General features: G+C 33.6%; 1 protein-coding gene across 1 annotated transcript; it reads right to left on the bottom strand.

The window, feature by feature from the left end:
• Positions 1–15,816: 15,816 nt before the first annotated feature.
• LOC148865141 (uncharacterized) lies at positions 15,817–16,275 on the bottom strand. The gene has a single exon (XM_088976358.1). The coding sequence runs from the start codon at positions 16,273–16,275 to the stop codon at positions 15,817–15,819; it is 459 nt and encodes a 152-aa protein (XP_088832484.1).
• Between the last annotated feature and the right edge of the window lie 420 nt (positions 16,276–16,695).

Genomic DNA, 16,695 nt, shown 5'->3' with positions numbered 1-16,695 from the left:
TCAGCTTGTTAGGCTCGCGAGCCTAACGAGCTGATATATAATTTGATATATATGTATAATTTATATTATCATATATATATTATACCTTTTTAATAAATTTTATTGGTGAGATTATATTATAATTGTGGTCCCTCATACACGGTGGCTATTGCAAGAGAAATCAGAAATGAAAAACCCTTACCTTATTTGACCTACCCAGACCCACTCGATTTAGACCTCACCTCAGACCTCAATCTCCACTATCCTCTCTCGTCTTTGGTCTCCTCTCAAGCTCTCAACCTCTCACCACTGCTTTTAGTCTCTCACTCTCGCAGTCCAGCTCTCCTCTGTCAGTCTGTCCTCTCTCCTCTCCTCTCAATCTCTCAGTTTCAGCCTCTTATTGCAGCTCTTAGTCTCTCACTCTCGCAAAGTCAAAGTCCACTCGCAGCCGTAGGTCGCAGGCCGCAACCTCTCATAGTGACAAAGTTCTAACTTCTAACACACACTCACAGTCAGTCGGTCACTACGGACGTTGGAGGCGAGACAAAGACGAAGATCGGAACTAAGAACTTGTTCAAACCATTGAAGAGGGACCGATCTAGGCTTGCTTTGTCTTCTTTGTCTTCTAGATTTGTTTTTCTTTTTTTTTTAGTTTTTATAGTTGGGACATAACTTGATTCTTTTTTTTCGAGATTTTGAATTAGCAAATGTTCATTTTTCATCCGAACAACCCTAAAGGAGATCGAGCTTGAACACATAAATTTTGTAATCAAGCTGAACTCAAGTTTCCATTTCTAATTTGAATCGAGCTCGAGTATTGCATTTTTCTACCGAACCGAGATCAAATACTCAATTATTTGGCTCGTGTCTATCCCTAAGCCCAACCCAAATAAAGCTTTTGCATAGATTGGTCTTGAGTTTTTGGGCTTCAACTTGGGAACCTAAATTCAAGCTAGGATTGGGTAAAGGCCTTAGGTAGTTGAATGAGGATGATCATGGGTCGGACCAAGTTTTTATAGGGCATCAATAGTTAATTTAGTAACTAATAGTAAATAACAATAGTTAATTTAAACACTAACTAAATTAGCGTAACTAATAGTAAATTAACAATCACTTAATTTACTTAATTAACTTAGTTAATTTAGTAACTCAATTTTCTAATTAAACTAATTTACCTAATTTCTTTAACTACTTTGCTTACCTAATTTACTTTACTTAAATTAACAATAACTTAATTTACTTTTTTTGCTTTAATCAGCTTTGGTTATTAATTTAATTACTCTATTTACTTAGCTTTATTTACTTAATTGACGTAATCAATTAATTAATTCACTTAGTTGGCTTAATTTACTTATTTAGTTTAATTAGCTTAGTTTCTTTATCTGTTCTATTTACTTAGCTTAATTTACTTAATCAATTTTCTAATTCACTTAATTGACATAATTTACTTATTTAGATTGATTAACTTGTCTATTTAATTTACTTAATTAACTTAATTTCCTTAATTAATATAATTTATTTATTCAATAACTTAATTTACATAGTTGGATTAATTTACTTATTTAGTTTAGTTAGCTTAATTTCTTTAATCGCTCTTTCTATTTAGCCTAATTTACATAATCAATTAGTTAATTTGCTTAAATGCATGGTTTTAAAATCGTCATTGACCTAGGTGGTTGAACTATTTGACCTAGGAGCCGATCAACTATCTAGTTCTATTTTATACTTGGTCCAAAGTTAAAAAAAAAAAAAAAGAAACATTGACTTGGTCAACAAGCTGCTGGCCGGCCTTGATGGTTGAACCGCTATACTGTTCAATCCAATAAATGGTTTTTGAGACTTTTTTTTTTAATTATTTTAATTATTTATTTTTCAAAAAATTATAGGTCATTCAGACCAAACGATCGAACCATTGACCCAAAAATTGTTGGTCAAAATGGTAAATTGATAAATAATTAAATTAAGTTACTGTTAATTAAGTAAATTAAAATAAGTAAATAAAAAAAGTAAAGAAATTAAATAAATTGGTTTAATGAGAAGATTGAGTTACTAAGTTAACTAAGTTAATTAAGTAAATTAAGTAATTGTTAATTTATTATTAACTATGCGAATCAAGTTTAAGTGATTACTTACTCTTAATTGTTGTTAATTATTTACTATTAAATTAACTATTGCTATTTTAATGACTCTAATTAATTTGATAAAATTTATATTTTTAACTAATAGTTTTTTTAGGGTCTAAAGTGGCCCATTTTCAAACTTTATGGTATGAAGTGGCCTTTTCAAAATTTAGCAGTGCCGCATAAACATATTTTTATTATTTTATTCATTGTCTAACGTATCCATCGACATTATTTCCAACGCCGTCTGTTTTTGCCTATGAATGGCCTTTTCACCAAAGTCTAGGGTTGAAACGGTCTTTTTATTTTTAGTGTCTAAATTACCCTTTTCACAAAATTCAGGAGTCGACAAGGTAAAAAAAATTATTATTTTAATATATAGTAATAGATTAATTTAATATAATTATATATAAGAATCTAATCTGAATTCCACCCTTTTCAGATTTTCAGCTCTAACTGAATGGATCGAATTTGGATATTGATGGATCAAATTTGAATCAGACCCGATTACAACCAGGATTAGGGGGTGCAAATTAGGGCCGAGTTAGCCTTTCGATTGGGTTTGGTTGGGTCGGCTTTTTGTTTTATTTTTTGGGGGTGGGGGAGTGGGGTGGGGTCGGTTGAAGTTTAAGTCTGGATTATAGTTGAAGTTCAGGGATGTGGTTTCTCTCCCAGTCATTGTGTTTGGTGGTCGGCCTGCCTGATCCTATGATTGAGTTCACTGGCAAAAAGAAAATATAAATTCCTTGACACAGGCTCTTCGTCCTTATTCCTTCGTTATAAAGGAAGAAGAAATGAAAAAAAGAAAAGAAAGGAAAATTAGATTTAGCGTCAAGGACTCAAAGGGTTCTGTTATGATTCAATGCTTCAATCTAATCATTAGTTATTTTTTTTCTTTTTTTTTTGTTTGTATCCTTCGATCTTAATATTTTCTTCAGCCTCAACAATCATCTATTTTGTTAATCTTGTTTTTAATATTTTTTAAGGGTGGATTTTACTATTATTATTATTATTATTATTATATTTTAAAATTACAACGGACTCTGCTTAAGGGCTGTTTTAGGATTACGCCCTATTTGTTTTATGGGAAGTTACTTTGTATATGTTTGGCATCAATGCTTGTAGCTCCGTTTTCTGATGTGTGGCTTGAAGCACCACTTTTTCAGAAAACGGTAACTTTATTTTTGTTTAGAATCATTGCTGCCAGGTGGGGTGTTTTCTGGAGCAACAACAACTTTTTTGTTTGTTACCATTGTTGCAGGAAACGTTTTCAGCACTGATACCCATTATGTAGTGGCACATCATTGCCCTGTTGGCAGCAACGAGCTATTGTTCCAGGAAATGTCAAATTTGGAATTGCTCCAAGCCATGGCTTTCCAATTTCCGAGGCATGGCTTGGAGCACCATTTTTATGGAAAAACAGTTCCAAACAAACAAGGCTCAAAATATTGATACGCCTGATATGCCGGTATGGGCGTATCGGGCGAATCGATACAACTTTTGATACTTATTTTTTATTTTTTTTTGCAACTGGTTTAGGGGAGCCGATTTAGGCCTCCTCCACAGCCTGAATCGATCAGACCCCCGATACACCCGCTATAGGGGCGTATAGGAGGGGTCCCAGAACGATATGTATCGACTGATACGGGCCGATATGTGTCGATACTTTGAACCTTACAAACAAATGCTCATTTCATGGAGCACTGTTTTTTCCGATGTGGCGCTAATGTGGCATTGTTGCTCTAGAAAACGGCAACGATGCCAAACAACCCCTTTATCTTGTGGAATTAGGGGTTCCTCGTGTTGAGGATTATGCCTTGTTGGTTTTATGGATGTTACTTACCCGGGTAAATGCACTTACTTGGGTAAGTATTTCCCAGGAACCACTTTCATAGGTAGCTGAATTTCCCCATGTTCTTTTATTTCCCAGGTCAATAAGACAATGACCATTTTAGCCATAAAAAAATATTATTAAAAGGGACAATTCCAAATGATGGCAACTTTCCCCACAGGTGGAAAAGTTACTTATCCTCTGAGATGAGTATCACTTACATATCAGAGAAAATAAATTTTTATGAACCCTACATAAATCTAAAAAAAGAATATGGGTATCTTTGTCAATGGGAACCAAAATCCCAATAACCAATTCCCCCCTCTCAAAATCCAAACAATGAAGGGCTTTAAAATGAACTTACCATGATGAAGATTTATGGGCTATTTTAAGAAAACTAGTAATTAAGCACGTGCATTGCATGTATGGATTTTTTCATATTAATTACTTTAATTTTAAAAATATCATAATTAGGATAGAAATTGAAAATTAATAAAAGCAACAATATTGTTAAAAATAAACTTAAATACTTGCACTTGTATTCTATTTTTGTCTTAAATAAAAATAAATTTTATTTTACAATTATTTTTACTTAATATGATGATTATATAACATTAGAATTGTTCCAAAATGTCTTTGACAAAACTCTGTACTTTTTTACCGTTTGTGTTTTATCTTCTTTTTAATATTTATTATTTAATTATGACATCATGAATTTCTTTAAAAAGTTGTATCATTGACCCACCATTTACATAAGAAAATAGCTTTGCTTTTGAAGCAGTTTTAAATTATATATTTCATTTACATTATATACATAATTTTTACTTATCGCACTTAATTTTTGTTTGACATAATTAATATATATTTTTATATATTCTTTTGATTACTTGTACTTTTTTATTAATTTTTAAATATTTATTATTTAACTATCATATCATCAATTAATTCATTTGACCCGAATGACTAACCCACGACCCAAAAAGAAAAATAATTTGATTTCTAGGTTGACATTAAATTTTGTATTACATTTCCATTATTGATAAAATTATATCTTATGTATAACATTTATTTTTGTGATTCTTTGTATTTTCTGTTTTTAAAAATTTTATTATTTGACAATGACATCATTTCATTTCTATGTTGATTTTAATTTTGACATTCAATTTTCATCATTTACAAAAATACTTCATACATTTCATACTTATTTTTTCTTAGTATAATGTATATACAATATTAAGGACATGCCCATTTCTTTTTTTGTATGATATATTTTATTTATTTTAATTTTTTTATTTTTTTATTATGGAAATATTTATTAATGGATTTGACTCCAAATGGTTGAATTGCTTTCCCACCATCGAGAGGAAAGAAAATGGCTTTGTTTTCAAATTATTTTTCAAAATATTTATTTTTATATTATTAAAATTAATGTTGTGGATTTAATTAGTAGAATTTAATGATGAGAAAAATATATCTTAAATATAGGATTTAATAAGAGAATATACATTAGATATGAGATTTAATGAGAGATAATAGGAAAATATTTTTATTTCCAATTGTTGTTGACCTACTTGATTGAACCGTTTGAACCGTCACTCGACCTTAATTATAGGTTTGGTTCTAGAAACTCTCCCTTTTGGTTAAAAGTTGTCTAACTTGGGTGGTTCAACCATTGATTTATTCGACCTAGTAACCAAGTCGTAGGTTGCACATTTAATTATGTGCAAACTTTTATAAACCATAACTTTACACTTCGATGTCCAATTGGGATTATATATATATATTTTTTGAGTAACTTTTCAAGATCTATACATCCCAAGGGCATTATGCATCTTGCCTTGCTATTTTCGTGAAAAAACCCATTTTTTGGCCCCAAATTGCAATTTTTAATATTTCTTTTATAAATTAAAAATTTAAAATGAAATTAAAAAATATAAATAAAAGTAACATAATACATATATTATATGTAATATATGTAAAACATAATTATAAAATATATGTAAAACATAATTATACTATTTATTGATAAAATATATATTTTTACACACACACACACACACACACACACAAACACACATAGTGTTAACAGAGAAGTTTGACTTATTTGACATTGACAATCGAACTGGTGACCTATGACCCGAAGGCAAAAGCGGGTTGGTCTCTGGGTTGGTTTTTAAAATATTGTTTGTCATACTTATTATTGTTTAATATGTCAAATATATGATGTTAAAAACATTCCCATTTTTTTTAATTTCTACATTCTTTTATTTTATATATTTTTGAATTTTATTATTTAATTGTGGCAACATGGGTTGGCCCATTTGACCCAAATGATTTAATTTCTTACCACCACATAAATGAAAACACTATTTTTTCTAGGTAGATTTTAAAAGTATAAGTTTTTATGTTATTGAACTTGTTAATTTATTATGTATGTATTTAATTATAAAATTTAATGATGAGAAGAAACAACAAAACCTTAAATATATGATTCAATGTAGGTGAATGCAAATTAATACCTTAAATGTTGGATTTAATGAGAGATAATTGAATGCATCGATGAATATCTTAAAATTAACTTTTTTCAACTAATTTAATATCAATAACTAATTACCCTATTTGCCCTCATTTTTTATCAATAAATTTAAATATAGAGGGGTAATTTTTGTCATTACAAAATTCCATAAATATTCTTGAGGCTATTCGTACTTTTTAAAGTAGCATAGATTAGTCTAAAATACCCATACAACTCTTGAATCTAAAAAATTCACAAATTAGAAGGCTATTATTAATCAAACAAAACTTGGACTTGGGCTTACTTGAACTTTAGACTGCATTTGGTTGCAATAAAGGCTGAGTTTGGAAGGAGTACAAATGCAAATATATAGAATGCAAAACCTTATATTTTGTATTATTTTGTATGCATTTACGCTGTACATATTTGCATTTACACTCTTTCCAAACTCAGCCAAAAGTTTTATTTAATTTGCACTGGTGTAAATACAATGGAATGGAAAGGGGAAAGTGTAAATTCTAGTTTTTTTTTTTTTAATTTGTTGATAAATGTAAATTTTAGTTTACTTTTGTTTCAGATTTGAGTTTGTCTTATTTGTTAGTGAGAAGTGAAATGAAGTAAGATGAGATGCATAATTTATGTGAGAAAGAGTTGAGATGGGAGGAGTGTGAGTGCAAAAAAAGCAAAAAGTACAAATTTTGTTTAATCTAGAAACGCAATTTATAATTAAGAAAAAAAAAAGCAAAAGCAAAACTTAACTGAGTACAAAGTCAAGATTGGCATAAGTGTCACTTTATGACATTGGGTCTTACTTTAAGAACTCAACTCCCATGAAACGAGAGGGTGGGGTTTTCCTTTGCTATCTATATGTTTCTCATAGGCTAGTATAACCCTTTCGACATTATTCCTCCACATGTCTAAAAATAGAGGTCCAAATAGACCGTAAGGGTATTCATATAAAACCGAAAAATTCGGTTAATCGCAAAATTTTGGTTTTTACGATTTGATTTCGGTTAACCTTAAAAAATTGATTGATTATATCATTTTTAGAATATATTATATATTATCTATATATGTTATATACACTTATTGTTTATATTATATATATTTATAATATACACTATTAAAATAAAAATAAAAAATAGAAAAATTGAACCAGCCAATTGGATTGATTAACCTGTTGACCAGTTTTGGTTTGAAAATCTGAAGATCCGATAGGATTGGTTTCGGTTAGGAAAGTGACCCATGAGCATCCCTAGTAGGCAGCCTTTCTACACAATCTACCATATTTTTTGACACATGGAGGGATTATATTAGAACCAACAAGCAGGGGATTTTAGTGCAACAAAAGTAAATTTACTCCCAAGCTTCGAAGGAGGGTCGAAGGCTTTAAGGGTTCGGAGGAGATAAGCCAAGGTGGATTGCTCATTCAAATACATAGAAGCCGAGTGCTAGTACTGAGAAGGGCTTCCGAGGGAGGATGAAATGTTGTTCCCGCAGTGATGAATCTGCAAGGGAGAAGAGGTTAGATGCCTCGGGTGAGAACTTGAGGCGAGGACTCTGACAGTCAAGTTAGTGCATGCACAAGGTAAGCAATGAGTTTGGAATCGAGGGGTCTAGATGAGGTTTCAGATAGCGCTAAGTCCTTAGAGGAAAGAGCACTAGATATCACAAAGGTTTCAAATCCCCTATCTTAGATGGTACCTTGTATTTATAGTTGGAGTTGCCAAGGGGTAGTTGGACTTGGATAGTCCAGATGCAAGCCGTATGAGGACCTGGCAAGATGTCTGCCAGGGGCCACGTGGCGCCCTACGATTGGGTTTGCCTGGTCCGCGCCATGTAACCTTGAGCATCCTCATGGTGAGCCTATGCTGGCGTCCTCTATTTGACACGCGTCCTTGTACGGGCTAGCCAAATGCGCCTACATCAATTACCTTTGCTCTATTTAGATAATACTAGCAAGTAAATCCATAAGATTGTGTTTGGTTTGAAGGAAAAAGTAGGGAAAGGAAAGGAAAGTTAGGGAAACCTTTACAAACCTTGTTAGGGAAAAAGTAGGGAAAGGAAAGTGAGAATAGGATGTCTATGTAATCTTTGTAGTAAGGGTGTCAATGGATCGGTTTTGGACTGGACCCCATCTAGTCTAAAATCAATTTGGATGGATTGGACCGACCAAAAAGACATGGTGGATTGGACCAATCCAGTCCAAAATATTTATTAGATTGGATTGGACCTGATCTATCTGTAATAAATTTATATCGGGTTTGGTTGGATTAATCCAATATCCGGTCCATTGATATAAGATAAGAATATAGGTGTCAATGGATCGGGTTTGGGTTGAAACCAATTTAAATTAAAATGAATTTAAACAAATTAAACGATTTGAACATTGAATTAGACCGGTCCAAAATGGTCCAAATTATTCATTGGATTGGATTCAACCTGATCCATTTGTAGTAAACTCACATTGGATTGGATTGGATTGGACCAAATCCAGTCCAATCGACACCCCTACTCTATAGTGAGGGAAAGGATCAAATTTTGCAACATATTGGCCTCTTTAGCCAATACGTATTGTATCGGTAGGTCACAAATACACTAAATATGGGCTTTTTGGGTAGACGGGCCTTAGACTGACCTCAAATACTAACTTAAAAAAAATAATAAAAAAAAAAAGAGCATGATGAAAACACCTGATATGCCTCACATAACATATTGGGGTGTACTTGAACCTTGGGTGAGAGGGCCCTTAAGGCTGAGTCCAGGTTAGGTTCTATATTTAGGGTTGAGTTGGTTTGGCTTAGGTCTTAAAGAATGATTTTATTAGATAATAATATTTTGAACATTAACTATTGGGGGGGGGGAGTTTAAAGAATGATTTTATTAGAGATCAATGATGATAATAATATTATTACAGAAAATTAAGACCTAATATGTTTTTTTCTTATTGTAATTTAAAAGTAAATTATATTTTTATAATTTAATCTAAAAATAAATAACCGTATGTATGAAAAATGAGAGAAATAGAAGGTGCATGTGAGCTGAGCTTTGTGGTGAGAGGACCCCTTACCTCTTCTCTTCACTCTTTTTATTAAATATCCGAAAAAAAAATCTTGTGGCATGTATAGGTTGGGAAATTTGGTGAAAAAAAAAAAAGAGTTATAAAATCCTGATGTATGTATAGTTGTCTTTTTTAGGTTATGTTTGGTTTGAAGGAAAAAGTAGAGAAAGGAAGGGAAAGGTAAGAAAACCTTTACAAACTTTGAATAGATTTCCCTACCTTTCCCTTTCTTTCCCTACTTTTTCCATTAAACCAAACACAGCCTTAGTTCCTATACATTTAAAGTATCATATCTTTGCTATGTTCGTGGTGTGTCATAAAAATTAAGCAATTGCTTTCAACTTTTTGATACACATTCTGTTCCCATAGATGGGTTTGAGCATTTCATAGTTCAAGATAAGTTCAACTTGGAATTACCTTTTACATCTCTAGAAAAAGAGATAGGGCAGATAGACGAATGTATGGTTGTTATCGTCATATCCCAACTACATGGTTATGGTAAACTTGATCAGTACGCTTGATCTTGAAGAATCTACAATCACTAGGGTGGTGTTTGGGAGTGTGGTGAAACCATGATATATTGGGTTTTAAACCACACCACATCTCATTCAGCTGTTTCGTTGTGGTGTGGCATAGTTTGAACCCCATCATATTGTGGTGTGGTTTTCACCATGTTCAAAATATCAGCCATAGGTTTTTATTGTGGCCTTAACCATGCCATGCGGTACTATAGCCCCAAATTTAGTTATGGCGCTTTGTAGATTCATTTTCAATATTTTAATTTATAATTAATCAATTTTATTTTATTATTAGTTCTCTTATGTATGTATTTTTTTTTATATTATTTTATTTTTTTATCAATATGAGTTTTTTAAATTTATTATTAGTATTATTAATTTTATTTATATTATTATTAATGTTTTAAATTTTTAATCAATATTAATTTTTAGTGTTTTCAACCTATTGTTGACCCAACCGATTGAACTAGTCGAACTATCACGATTCCAGGCCTGGTTTTAGTAAAACCTAGTGGACAATTAAAAATCATTGACTTAGTAAAAAACCATCTGACTCGGACGATTCAACCATTGACCCATTTGACCTAGACGACGTCACGGGTTGCATGCTAGCTGTGTATGAAAAATTTGGGAGGCCATAATTTTGCATTATAATGTTCGATTGTGGTGAATATATATATATTTTTCATTTATTTTGGGTAACTTTTCTAGATCTATGCATTCTAAGGGGTTGTAGGTGCCTGGCCCTACTATTTTTGCCAAAACACTATTTTTTTGCCTTAAATTGCAATATTTAGTATTTTATATATAAAAAAATTAAAATATAATTAAAAAACATAAATTAATATAAAATAATACATATATTACATATAAAATATAATTATACATTATTTATTATATGTTCATACATACCTACACACACACACATACACACATATTATCAATTAACCTATTTTTGATGTGGCATGGTTTTGGTTTGACCTGCCTGAGCTGGATGGTTGGACTAGTTACCCGCAACCCGGAGGCAAAAAATGGTTCGGCCTCTGGGTCAGTTTTTAAAACATTGTTAATTTTATTTTTTTTTTAATTTTTACCACATATTAAATATTCATACTATTGATTTGCATTTTTCTTAAAAACACAAACAAATTTGATCGATAACGTAGACCACCTCACATTGTGTATATGCGATACATGGAATCAAAATACAAGGTGTCGCTTGAACCAGATTATACCTTCTAGAATGCCTGTATCAGTGTGGTGTGGTTCAGGCAACCAAATTTTAACCATAGTACATAACACATATTCTGGTATGGTGTGGTGTGGTCGAGAGCACACCACCCGATTTCTTGATCACACTATAGAACACCCCCAATTTGTAGAGTTATGATTAGTAAGATGATAGATGATGGTATAAGCATACATATAAGATACTACCATCATAATAAAATATTGGGTAAATGCTGGAACCTCCCTTGAAGTTTCTAGTTGTTGCTAAAACCTCCCATGAAGTTTGCTAATTGCAATCACTTCCCCTGAGCTTTCTGACATAGTTGCGAGTAGACCCCTTTTTGTTAAAACCCTCTAACACGAGGCATGAAAATGCCCAAAATACCCATGCATTTACTTTTTACCAAAATGTTTATTTTTTTCAAAATTTCTCTTCATATGAATCGTTATCCCAAACCCTTTTAATCTCTTCTCTAAAATTGATTTATTTTCTAAATTTTCCCTTGATATTAATCGCTCAAAGGTAAGTTGTAACTTTAAATTCTCTTTTGTTTTTATTGCTATTGTTTTTATGTAGAAAGCAGCCTCAATACTAATTTCATGGATATTTTAGATATTTTGTGCCTCTTGTTAGTGGATTCTAACAAAGGGGATCTACATGCAACTGTATTAAAAAGTTCAGGGGAAGTGAATGCAATTATCAAACTTCAGATAAGCTTTCAGCAATTGTAAGAAACTTCCAGGGAGGTTTCAGCAATTTAAGCTTAGACATTAAAAATAGTGGAAAATGATGTAATTAATATCAAAGAAATGTACCAAAGCATTTAAAAAGGTATGTAGAAGTGATATTAAGAATAATAAAGATGTGGTGAGGGGACCCCTCACCTCCCCCACTTCCCTCTTCAAGTTTTCGCCCTAATGTTCATAAAAAGAAATTCATGTACTACCTTGAGAGCTGGAACTCCATTACCAGAGTAAAGCGATGAAGGTGGGCTTATCACAATTTCAAGTATAACCCGTGTTATGAAGGTCATATGGAGATTCTTTTCGAATAGTTTATGGGCTGTTGTTCTTGAATTTAAATACTTGAAACATGATAGCTCCTTTTGGACGATGAAAAAGGGTAGTATCATCTCAGCCATTTGGTCTTCTAAGTTATAGACTTGACAGTGTGGAGATTATGATTCAAACTGGGCCTCCAGTGGATCAGTTTGGAAATTATGCAGATGGGGTGCACAGTGAGTACTGGCGTGTTCAACTGTGATAGATAGTTCAGCCGGGTGTGTATGATTTTGTTGCGGATTGACTCTACCAGCAGTTAGAAGCGCAGCAGAGTTGAAAGAGATTTCCCCCCTGAGATTGCCAATTTAAGTGCCAAGTCACCAGGACTGTTGTGAATTTCTTACTAACTTGATCTGTTCTCTTCTCTATTAGTCCAATTAAAGTACACTATCTCTCCTACCATGTTGCAAGAGATTTAACCTTTCTAATAACCCATCAAACTTTAACCTCCATTACATATTAATTCTTTTTCAAAAGAAAATATTTATTTTTCCAAGCATAAATATCTTAAAAAAAAAGTAAATCCTAATTTTTAGTTACCCAGAAACAGTCTTCTTCGAGATTGGATTTGGTCCTCCGATAACTGTCATCACCCATTTGCAGCCATGCATTGGATCATTGATATCATCTCTGTACTTGTATATGTTTTTTCATGGGGAGATATTTCCAATGCATGGCTTCAGAGGACTGTGATGGAGGATGGTCCTGTGAGAATCAAATCCAATTTCATCTTGCCCCTTGAAAACCACTATACTAGTTGCCAGTTGCCAGCCTGAACGGATCCGGTGACTCAAACATGAACAATCCATTGCCTCCTCTCCCCCTTTCTCTCCTCTATGGTGGCCCAAGCTTGAGCATATTTGTCGATTCAGACCTGAATGGTGAATCAAATAAGGGTCTATTTGGTTCGCAAGAATAAGGGTTTGGAACCAGATTCAGAATGACCATTTCGATTTCAACTATTTGGATGGGAGGAATTAGAATACAATCCCATTCCAACTGATTTCAATTTCATTTGAATTCTTATATGAATCAAACAAACTATAAGATAGATTATTCCAAATCTCCAATTCTAATTCCTACAGAATTTGATTCAAATTCAAATTGTAAACCAAAGGAATCCTAAAGTGGGTAAGAGATTTGATCGTTTCTTGTCAAATCAAATAAAGTGGGCAATAGATCGTTCTTTGTCAAACCAAGCTTAACACATCTGGCGACTCTGAAGGACGAATAAAATAACGGTAGGTGGCGTATCAGATCAAGCTTTGTCGTTCAGAGGTAGATGTTAATAAGGGCTCCATAGTAAAGTTACCATTGAAGTTCACTTTATATGTTCTTTGATCTGCACATTAACTTTAATGAGTCTTCGGTGGGATCTTATCCTTTGTTTCATTGGATATATATGGGCAATATGACTGCAATTTCTAAAAAGACAGTTTGAGTTTACCTTGGTGATTAAGGCTGTGTTTGTTAGATTCTTCAGAATGATAAGCCAAGAAGATCAACTCGAGTGCCTATCAGGAATCCAAGGTAAGGGGATTGATCATGCATCAATTTGTATGGGACATGCAAAGCAACGAGTGACCTGGGCCACGAGCTTGTAGATTATGACTTAAGATTTGCATTAGTTGTTATTGCTGTTATTTTGTTTGCATAGGAATCGGTCAATAAGTTTGAGAGGATAATTCCATTCTTGTTGGCTATTTTATTATCAACTAACCATCTCACTCATTTTGTTTAGAGTAGTCGAGTCCTTTATGTATTTAAACTCTATCATTTAGCAAGGTAAGGGGGTGGAGAATTCAAATAAAATTACAAGGTTCATTCTCACCTCAAGCAAAATATTATTTTACAAATATCTTAAATAGCTTTGACTGGGACATATAAGTGGTATCATAGCTATACATTATGGCTACCAACAAAGAAAGAATCGAGAATTTAGAAGCAGGTCTTGGGGGACTTCAAGCTAATTTGAGCAGAATGGAGTTGGGTGTTAATGACAAACTACATCAGCTAGAGACTGCTATTAGCAAGATCTTCGAAGTTTTGCTTACAAGGCAAGAACCAAGCTCTAGCAATGTGAACGAATGCAGCGGATAGTCCTCCAATGGGTGTTCTCATGAAAACATAGAAGGGGGATGGACAATGTTCTCTTCTCAGTTGGCTAAGCTCAAATTTCCCAAGTATTCTGGTGATGACCCAACTGAATGGTTCACGCGTGTCGACCAATTCTTTGAATACCAGGGCACTTTGGAAACACAAAAGGTGTCTTTGGCTTCCTTTCATTTGGAAGGAGAAACAAATTAATGGTGGCAGTGGTTACGCAGGGCTTATTATGAGGAAGGGAAGGAGGTGTCATGGGACATTTTTATAGAGGAATTATGATCTCGTTTTGGTCCAACGGATTGTGAAGACTTTGATGAGTCTTTATAAAAAATAAGACAAACGGACCCTTATGTGAGTACCAAAAGGAATTTGAGATATTGGGAAATAGAGTGCAGGAGTGGACTCAAAAGGCATTGGTGGGCACCTTTATGGGAGGTCTTAAAACTGAAATAACAGATGGGATTCAGATGTTTAAGCCAAAATCCTTGAAGGAAGCCATAAGTTTGGCTAGGATGCGAGATGAGCAGCTAAACCGTCAAGAGAAGGCTACACATTCATTCAACAGGACTACTATTGGTTCTTCCCCAACGAAACTGAAGTCTGCTTCACCAATGAAACGACTCACTTGGACTGAGATGCAAAGGAGGCATGCTCAAGGCCTTTGTTTTAATTGCGATGAAAAATTTGCACCAGAGCACAAATGCAAAGGACTGTAGTTGCTGTTGCTTGAAGGAAATTATGACGAAAGTGAAACAGATGACGAAGAGGGAGCTCACACCAACATTCGAGGAGAACCTGAAATTTCACGCCACGCTCTTACGGGGTGGTTAACGGCCAGAACCATGCGAGTCTCGACTAAAGTGGGACCTCATGAACTGATTGTTCTTATTGATAGTGGGTCAACCCATAATTTTATCAATGACAAGATAGCTGCATTGTTGCAATTATCGGTGGTGCCACTAATAGGTCCCAGTCAAAGCTATTTAAGAGATTTGTAAAATAATATTCTGCTTGAGGTGAGAATGAACCTTGTAATTTTATTTGAATTCTCCACCCTCTTACCTTTCTAAATAATAGAGTTTAAATACTTAAAGGACTCAACTACTTCTCTAAACAAAAGGAGTGAAACGGTTAGTTGACAATAAAATAGCCAACAGTGATGGAATTATCCTCTCTAACTTATTGACCGATTCCTATGCAAACAAAATAACAACAATAACAACTAATGCAAATCTTAAGTCATAATCTACAAACCCGTGGTCCAGGTCACTCGTTGCTTTGCATGTCCCATGTGAATTGATGCATGCTCAATCCCCATACCTTGGATTCGTGATAGGCACTCGAGTTGATCTTCTTGGCTTATCATTGCCCCTTCTTTTAGTGGAACCTTGTCCTCAAGGTTCAAGTTGATATACTTGTTTCACAGCTCTTGTATTTTCCCACGTAGCATCTTCTTTTGGAAGCTTTTTCCACTGGACAAGGCTTTCCTCGACAAATCTTGACCCTTTCTTAACCCATCTAGTATCCAAAATAGCTTCAGGTTCCATAATAAGCTCACGATTATCAGTTATGGGCAGCAACTCAGTGCTAGTGGCATTAGTCTCCCCTACTTGCCTTTTAAGCAATGAAACATGAAAAACAAGGTGAATTCGAGAACCCTCAGGCAAATTGAATTTGTAAGCTACCTTTCCAACCTTTTCTTCAATTTGGTACTGACCATAAAAGCCACTAGCCAACTTTTGATATGCTTTCCTATAGACAGTTTGCTGGCGATAAGGATGGAGTTTAAGGAAGACTGAATCCCCCACTTGGAATTCCACGTCCCTTCTTTTTGAATCGGCCACTTGTTTCATTCGATTAACTACTGCATGTAAATTGATTTTGTGCTGCTGTAGAATGGCATTCAAGATACCATGGTCTGGTCCACATCATCCACAGAAGATGCTCCAACTTGATAATTCGAAATACTCGGTGGTGGTCTCCCATAGAGAGCTTGAAAAGGTGTCATCCCAATAAAGGAGTAGTATGTAGTGTTGTACCGAAATTCAGCCCATTTAATGTTCGAATGGTTCCATCAGATCAAAATATATATCGTGATTTTTATTGAATTGATTCATTTTTGATAATATGCTATGTTTTTTCATATACATATTAGTTTTTTAAAAAGTCATTTCAGTTTCATAGAATTAGACAACTTGAATTATTTTCCGGATCTAACAGTTAAATGGTTAATGAAGTGGTTCAGGGCTGAATGGAACTGGTGATCTAGCTGA

Source organism: Nelumbo lutea, chromosome 3, assembly GCF_056320005.1.
Source record: "Nelumbo lutea isolate HS-2025 chromosome 3, American lotus-T2T, whole genome shotgun sequence".
NCBI lineage: Eukaryota > Viridiplantae > Streptophyta > Magnoliopsida > Proteales > Nelumbonaceae > Nelumbo > Nelumbo lutea.
The sequence above is the reverse complement of the archived record's forward strand: the minus strand, read 5'-3'. Positions and strand labels throughout refer to the sequence as shown.

Excerpts from the sequence above, each read along its gene's own strand:
- LOC148865141 (XM_088976358.1), bottom strand. The coding sequence starts at position 16,275 with ATGAAACAAGTGGCCGATTCAAAAAGAAGGGACGTGGAATTCCAAGTG.